General features: G+C 39.8%; 1 protein-coding gene across 1 annotated transcript in view; it reads right to left on the bottom strand.

The window, feature by feature from the left end:
- Positions 1–4,251: 4,251 nt before the first annotated feature.
- LOC103370563 (myosin-7-like) overlaps positions 4,252–8,143 on the bottom strand; it is a 7,818-nt gene continuing 3,926 nt past the window's right edge. Inside the window, exons 11-25 of the mRNA XM_008299662.1 lie at positions 8,114–8,141; positions 7,871–7,997; positions 7,672–7,790; positions 7,391–7,587; positions 7,081–7,264; positions 6,829–6,994; positions 6,590–6,714; positions 6,159–6,467; positions 5,851–6,054; positions 5,644–5,769; positions 5,384–5,554; positions 4,896–5,000; positions 4,716–4,811; positions 4,495–4,626; positions 4,252–4,371 (exon numbers count right to left, since the gene is read on the bottom strand). Coding sequence (XP_008297884.1) covers positions 4,354–4,371; positions 4,495–4,626; positions 4,716–4,811; positions 4,896–5,000; positions 5,384–5,554; positions 5,644–5,769; positions 5,851–6,054; positions 6,159–6,467; positions 6,590–6,714; positions 6,829–6,994; positions 7,081–7,264; positions 7,391–7,587; positions 7,672–7,790; positions 7,871–7,997; positions 8,114–8,141 — 2,107 coding nt within the window. The 3' untranslated portion in view covers positions 4,252–4,353. The remainder of the gene's footprint in view (positions 4,372–4,494; positions 4,627–4,715; positions 4,812–4,895; positions 5,001–5,383; positions 5,555–5,643; positions 5,770–5,850; positions 6,055–6,158; positions 6,468–6,589; positions 6,715–6,828; positions 6,995–7,080; positions 7,265–7,390; positions 7,588–7,671; positions 7,791–7,870; positions 7,998–8,113; positions 8,142–8,143) is intronic.

Raw genomic sequence — 8,143 nt, 5'->3', positions numbered from 1 at the left:
CCACAACAACAGCATCGTACACAGGAAGCCACTTGTAGGGATTCACGACGACGCAGAACAACCCAGAGTAGGTCTGTCATAGCAGAGAGCATAAACATCATATTAGAATTGAGCCGTACATATTTACATACAAATATAGTCACTGAAGAATAATGGAAACTTACGTAGATCATCCATGATGCATAACGCTCTTTGAGGTTATACAACACACAAGGCTCATTGAGGTGGGTCATCATGGCCATGTCCTCAATCTTGTCAAACTTTGGAGGGTTCCTGGGATGGATGTCATCCTCTTTTACAGTGATACTCTGAATAGGAAATAGTCAATAAAAAAATTTTCTGAGATATAATTTGAAATAAAAAAGTTCACAAAATGGCATTGGTGTTTGCAGTATTAGAATTTGAAAGACAATGATAAACTATTAGTTTAGTGAATGTGCTACTCAGACGTAATTTTAGATCACTTTTTTTTGGAAAGAACGTCCTCCTATATAAAAGGACTTCACATTTTTTAATTGACTCAAATGTTTTGGTTAAACCAGAAAAGTAAAATGGAATTTCACCTACCTTTCCTGTATCTGTGTCAACCGTGGCTTTGCCACCCTCCTTTTTGACCAGTTTTCCCTTAAGATACATCTCATCAGGATCAGCCACAAAGTAAGCTGTCTTGGCATCAAATGGAGCAGTCTGGGCCTCAATCCTCTCCTTCTCCGGCTTCCGGAGATAGATGGCTGCAGGCCCATAGGCCTCCATCTCTGCGTCCGTGCTCATGATGGCACCTTAGTCGAGACTAAATCGGTGAGATTCTGAATGAGTCCACAGTGATAATTTTGATATTGTTTTGTATCCATGATAATTGAGGTTTGTGTTTATTATTATTATTATTGTTATTTTACCTCAGCTCGTTCCAAAAAGAATGAGGTGCAGTTTCAGTTGGAGTCTCAAGATGCTATAAAAGGTGATTAAATGTCAATATTAGCTCTCTTTATGTATCTATTTATTTTCACTTAATTTTTTAATCTTAGTTGCAAAATTTAATTTCACAATAGTAGATGGCAAAAGTTGCAAAATGAAGTGTTCTGGATGTCTATTAAACCACTAATTAATAGCAACAATACAACAAAGAAACACATTAAATTTATCAGCTAATAAGTAGGAGTACAAACTAAAGTCACAGTAAATGCACTCACCTGTGTTGGAGGGCTATCAGTTCATCCAGACGTCCAGAGCTGCCTCATTTATAGAGGGTGGGAGTGCCTGGTCAGCAGGAGTCCCTCACTCAGTTTGGTCATGGCTTTATGGCCATCCTGTTGCTTATTTTGTGATATTGATGTTTATGGACATGGGACACATGAATATTTGAAACTCAGATTTTAGATTTGAATATATATGTACACACACACACAAACACACACACACACACACACAATGAACCTATATGTAGCCCTATATATAATGGTGTTATACCAAATGATTTTATTTAAATGACATGGAAATGTATATGTGACCAAAAATGTGACTATTAAAATTCTAAATAGTTCATTCACACATCATGTTCACTTTAAGCTAAGAGTATTTCTATAACAACAACATAGGAATTTCAGAACAAGGACATAAATACTAAAAATTGAAATACACTCATGCATGCACGCACATGCGCGCACACACACACACACACACACACACACACACACACACACAAAATGTCTAAAGACATTGCAGCAAACCAAGGCTTCATAGTCTACTGAATGGAAACAGTGTATACTTGTGAAGAGAAAAAAAAAGAGTAGCTTATGTACTGCTGCCTTCGATAATCTCATACAAGCTTCCTGCTCTAAAATTTGGTCCACCACTGCCTCCAAGTGCAGACAGAGAAGTGATGGCAGCAATAAATCATTATTAAACAGCGGGAATATGATTTGAATTCCAGTAAATCTAGTTTTTGATTAGCAATAAAGTTGAAAGACTCTGTTAAGATTAACATTTATTTTTATATTTTAAATTGTGGGCACCTTTGGGGATTAGTTTAGGAAAGTCTTCCATAGTCTGCTGGGATTCAATTACAGGAGACTTGCATGTCTGAGATCCCTGAAATGAATGAAAGTTGACCTTTTAATGTCACTAATATTAGAGAGTCATCAACACATAATAATCATTAAATAAAACATTCACATTGAATATAAATTTAAAAGTTATACTAAGTTTTGGGTAAAAGTAATTCATAATGGAAAATAATACATTAAAATAGCAAAGATTTAAAATAGCGATAATGCTATATTTGGCAAAACTGTCACTGTGCACATAAAAAACAGAGAAACTACCCAAAGGTAACCCTACAGTCCATATCTGAAGTTTATACTTGTGCACTATTTGATCCTATAAATCAAAATCAAGGCACTTTATTAATAGGGATTACGACACTTTAATGTTTTCAGTGGACTACATCAGATGCATGCAAAGAGGTCAGTTTTGGAAATGTCCCCAAATGTTTGTGGTCTACAGTTACAGGGCACTAGCACATCTCGTATTCCTGTAATAAAATTAATTGTGAGGTTATCCATATAAGTTCATTCACCCATTATATTATTCCGTACATGGAAATGGAAAGGGTTGGCAACTTGCCTGAGATCAAGCCCAAAATAAGTTCCACACAAGGCAAAATGAACTCATCCAGCTGCTACATTTGATAGGAGGAGACATCTATAAAAGAAACATGAGGCAAGGTTTCTTGCAATTCCTGACTTCTTATAGGCAATATGACATTTTTGAGTCATTTGTGTCAACCAGAGAAACTGTATGAACTTAGAAAATAGACATTTAGACACAGCACTTTAGCCATTTCAGGAAACAGGTTAACAATTTTCTTATTGACTGGTTTAGAGTTGACTCTTAGGACACATGCTGATGAGAGCAGATGGTGAACATGCCAAAGTGACCATTCCAAGTATTTTCAGTCTCTCTTTAAAGTGTCTTTGCTGCTGATACTGAATACATTAGGGAGAGTAGAAAGGAAGAGTAGAAAGACAGAGAGAGAGATATCATCCAAGAGTGACCTTCATGCTCAACAAATGTGAAAATGATTGTGGTAAAACCTGGTTAATATTTAGATCTAGGACTTATCTTTGTTGTTTCTTTGAAACTTTCAATTGTGATTCAGTTTTTGAAATAGAAATTGTCCTTGGTGCTATAGTGGTGCTGATTTCTTTGCTGCTTATGTGACATGGACATGTTTCCGTGCCACCATATATTCCCATTAGGAGGATACAAAAGTGGTGTGAAACCCAAGTACCCCTCACAGAAAAGCCCACAGGGCTTTAAGATGAGTGGCCATCAAAGTCTTCAGCGACACTTCATTCTGCTCCAAGATTCCAAGTCAAGCTTTCATTTCTTCCAGGGACATAGTGAAAAGACTTGTATTACTTGGCAACCTACTGTTTGTTGCTTGTGACATCCCAAATAAAGCATTGCATGGATGCAATAAAAGGCCTGAGCCTTTTTTGTCTTGTAAGCAAACTTCGATTTGCTAAATATAGTCATATGGGGGGAAAAAAGAAAAGAAACACCCATGTTTTTTTTCTGTTTGTCATTTACTCCTTATATTAGAAATATATTTTTCTCATAATTACAAGCATCTACAATAACGTGTTTGAGGTTAAAATATAATATGAACTTAGAATGTCATAATATGTTAACAGTGGTCAACAAATGTTGTCCATTTAATCTTTGTATGAGTATCTGAACTCTTCCAGTGTACCCACAGATATGTCCATGTCATTTTAGCTAATACTGGACGATGAGTAAGAAAGCTCAGCCCAACACGCAGTTTAGCTAAGCATTTACAATGTGTACAGAATTATGCTTGCGTTCATAAACAAAATCAAACAGAACCCTGGATTACTTGTTGTGGAGCTCATAACAGTGTTTTAAGGAGAACAGCAATACCAGCATCTGCTTTACACTTCCAGCTCTATATTCATTTTTACTTGGTTGCTCTTGCTTTATCCCCTCTATTCAAACCATGACAAAGAGTTGTTGTTTTTTTTCCATCACATTTTTACAGCTTTGTACTTCACAACATTTCAGAAAGACGAAAACAGAGACATTAGTAGACACTGACATTGGTACAGTGCTCCCAAACTCTACTATAAGGCAACACAGCATGTATGGCTAACTGCACTACTTTGTTTTAGACCACGTTTTTTTCTGCACTAAATAAATTAGTCATCAGAAATAAATTGACAGGATTCAGGATAGTGATGATGAATATTGTCTTTATTGATATGTTACAGAGCCCCCAACCACTCGTTCATATTTTATGAACTCTGTTGAAAGGCCTCAACTGAATGATGACTCTTACTCAGCAGACTCAGACTAAAAAAAGAAGGAAAATCAATTAGAAATACAAATTTAGAACTTAGAAATCAAGTTGTTGCTGACTTCTAATGTAGATATAACTAATGCTGCCATCATGCAAAATACCAATAACAAAGTTACCTTTCCAACATCCCGGCTCTTGGCTCTCAGCTTGTTGACCTGGGACTCAGCGATGTCAGCGCGCTCCTGAGCTTCCTCCAGCTCATGCTGAACCTTTCTGAGCCTGGACATGTGGGTGTTGGCCTGCTCCTCCTGTGAAAGATGCAGGGTTATACTGACATAGTTGCGATACAAGACTGAATTCATTAAAAATGCTATGTCACAGAAGGTGTCTAACTTACAGCCTCCTCAGACTGTCTCTTGTAACCCTTCACTTTGAGCTGAAGCTTGTCCACCAGATCCTGAAGTCTGTTGATGTTCTTCTTGTCTTCCTCAGTCTATTGAGATTATGGAATATACGTTAAGGGATAAAGCGCAAAGAATCGAAGTCAAGCCAAGGCATTTTTTTCAGTAAGTGTTACCTGGTAGGTCAGCTCCTTCACTCTCCTCTCATATTTGCGCACTCCTTTGACAGCATCAGCTCCACGTCTCTGCTCAGCTTCAACTTCAGCTTCAAGCTCACGCACCTGTAAAGTGAGGATGAACAGTATGAATAGTCCATCCATCCATTATCTATTCACCGCTTAATCCTTACTAGGGTTGCAGGAGGGCTGGAGCCTATCTCAGCTGACTCAGGGTGAAGGCAGAGGACACCCTGGACAGGTCATCAGTCTATCACAGGGCTACACTTAGAGACAGACAACCAAGCACACTCACATTCACACCTATAGACAATTTAGAATCACCAATTAACCTCAACATGTTTTTGGACTGTGAGAGCAAAGTGTGAATAATATTATATGCATATATTTAAGTACAAAGGAATGGAAACTGAATTCATTCCACATAGTGAAAATATGATGCAATTCCAAAATGACCTTTTGTGAGTGTTTGTGTACATAGTTCATACCCTGGACTCCAGTTTCTGGAGCTGCTTCTTGCCACCCTTCATGGCCAGGTTCTCAGCCTCATCCAGACGGTGCTGCAGGTCCTTGACTGTGACCTCCAGGTTCTTCTTCATCCTCTCCAGGTGAGCGCTGGTGTCCTGCTCCTTCTTCAGTTCCTCAGCCATCATGGCAGCCTGAAACAGTTCAAATGTATTTGAAAATTAATTTGAATAAAAAATAAGAAATGATTTCTAAAATAAAATAAGGGAAGTTGTAAACTCACATCAGTGATAGCCTTTTTGGCTTTGTCTTCAGCATTTCTTGCTTCCTGAACAGCATCATCCACCTCACCCTGGACCTGGACAAGGTCAGACTCCAGCTTCTTCTTGGTGTTCAGAAGGCTGGTGTTCTGAATGTTAAAGAAAAGTTGTGTTTAGCATGTTATGAATTATGTGTTTTTATACTATTATCTTGTGAATTAATAACAAACCTGAGAGTGAAGCAGGCCGACACGCTCACTAGCATCAACCAGCTCCTGCTCAGCCACTTTGCGTCCTCTCTCAGTCTGTTCCAGAGCAGCTCTCAGCTCCTCAATCTCAGCCAACATCAGACCATTTCTGCGCTCCACCATGGCAACCTGTTCCTTCATGTCTTCCTGTCCTCTGAGAGCATCATCAAGGTGCAGTTGGGCATCCTGACAACAAAAAGCAACAAAGCAAGAAATCGTTTGTTTTATTCTACGTCTTTTTAATACTTTAAATACATGACATTCTAGCTAAATGATGACACAAAACTTACCTTGAGCTGTCCCTGGACGTTCCTCAGTTGTTTCTGGGCCTCAGCAGCCTGCCTGTTGGCATGGCTCAGCTGAATCTCCATCTCATTCAGGTCTCCCTCCATCTTCTTCTTGACTCTCAGGGCATCATTCCTGCTCCTAACCTCAGCATCTAGAGTGCTCTGCATGGAGTCAATCACCCTCTGGCTGTTCCTCTTGATCTGCTCCATCTCCTCGTCCTTCTCTGCCAGCTTCCTGTCAACCTCACTTTTGACCTGGTTCAGCTCAAGCTGAACACGGAGAATCTTGGCCTCCTCATGCTCCAGGGTGCCCTTTGGATAATTTAAACAATTGTCATTAAAAATCACCTTAAATTAGTCTGAATGGTCCTGGTATTTGATTTGACTTAATTCAGTAAAACAAAACAAAAAATTACATTTTAAAAATGCATTACCTCAGCTTCCTCTAAAGCTGTCTGAATTTCAGACTTCTCAGTCTCCACAGTCTTCTTGGCTTTTTCCAGCTCATGGATGGTCTTTCCAGTCTCACCAATCTGCTCAGTCAGATCTGAGATCTCCTCTACAGGAAAACAATGCCAAACAAACCAATTTACAGTTCTTGGAACAAGTGTATATCAGTATCAGAGCTGGTATGTTATTAGTTTCATTTTTTATGTAGTAAAAGTTAACATACGCTGCAGGTTCTTGTTCTCTCTCTTCATGGTCTCCAGGTGATCCAGAGTCTCCTCATAGGAGTTCTTCATCTTGAACATCTCAGTGCTGAGAGAACGAGCCTCCTTCTGGGCTCCCTCCAGCTCTGACTGGCCCTCCTCATACTTTTGCTTCCATTCTGCCAGGACCTAGAAATATATAGAAGAGTACCATTGACTAAGTACTAAGAAAAAATAGTTTCATCTGCACCATTGGAGTCTTGATTTCCTGTTACCTTGTCAAAGTTCCTCTGCTTCTTGTCAAGGTTGGCAGCCAGAGCGTTAGCTCTCTCCACATCAATCATGAGGTCCTCCACCTCACCCTGCAGTCTCTGCTTGGTCTTCTCCAAAGAGGCACACTTGGAGTTCACAGCCTCAATGGATTCCTCAGCCTCCTGCAGGCGCTGGGCAAGCTTTTTCCTGTGGTGAACAAAGAGTTATCTTTGCTTACACAGTAATACCGTCACAAAAACAACGATGAGCACAAAACAAACAGATTAAAGTGGATATTTATCTGTTATGAAAAAGAAGAATGGTTTTATTTACTTGGACTCCTCCAGCTCCTCAGTGCGCTGAATAGCATCAGTCTCATATTTGCTTCTCCACTGAGCCACCTCACTGTTGGCCTTGGACATTCCTCTCTGCAGCTCAGCCTTGGCCTCCTGCTCCTCCTCATACTGCTCTCTGAGCAGATCACAGTCATGGCGGGCTGACTGAACACCATGAGCCAGGGCATTCTTTGCCTGTAGAGAATTCCAGGAGCATGCTCTTATATTCTATTTAGTTTTGGATTTAAACTTCTGTGGCACGAATGGTTATTGTAATACCTTCACTTCCTCCTCAAGGTGCCTCTTAAGCTCCTCAATCTGCTGGGTGAAGGCCTGCTTGCCCCTGGTCAGCTGGGAAACAAGCGCTTCCTTCTCCTCAAGCTGGCGAGAAAACTCACCTGATGAACAAAATATATATTAAATTGTATGAAACATGATGAACCCACCAACAGACTGGTTTCCATTGCAGGTCATTTACCATTCTCTGTCTGAAGTCTTGCCCTCTGTGCATTAATGTCATTCAGTTGGCGAACATTCTCATCATTTTTGGCCTTGAGCTCACTCAGCTGGTCCTCCAGAGTTCTGCACATTTTCTCCAAGTTGCCCTACAGCAAGAAATTGTGACGTATGTCATGTATTTCAAGTATCAAGCTACTGATAGATTCATTAGTTACAGTTCATGTAGTGTTTGAGATGAATGAAAGGCAAACTGATCACTCACCTTTGCCTTGGCAACAGCCTCCATGTTGCT

Source organism: Stegastes partitus, unplaced genomic scaffold, assembly GCF_000690725.1.
Source record: "Stegastes partitus isolate 25-593 unplaced genomic scaffold, Stegastes_partitus-1.0.2 Scaffold1443, whole genome shotgun sequence".
NCBI classification, from domain to species: domain Eukaryota; kingdom Metazoa; phylum Chordata; class Actinopteri; family Pomacentridae; genus Stegastes; species Stegastes partitus.
This window is presented reverse-complemented; position numbering and strand designations above follow the sequence as displayed.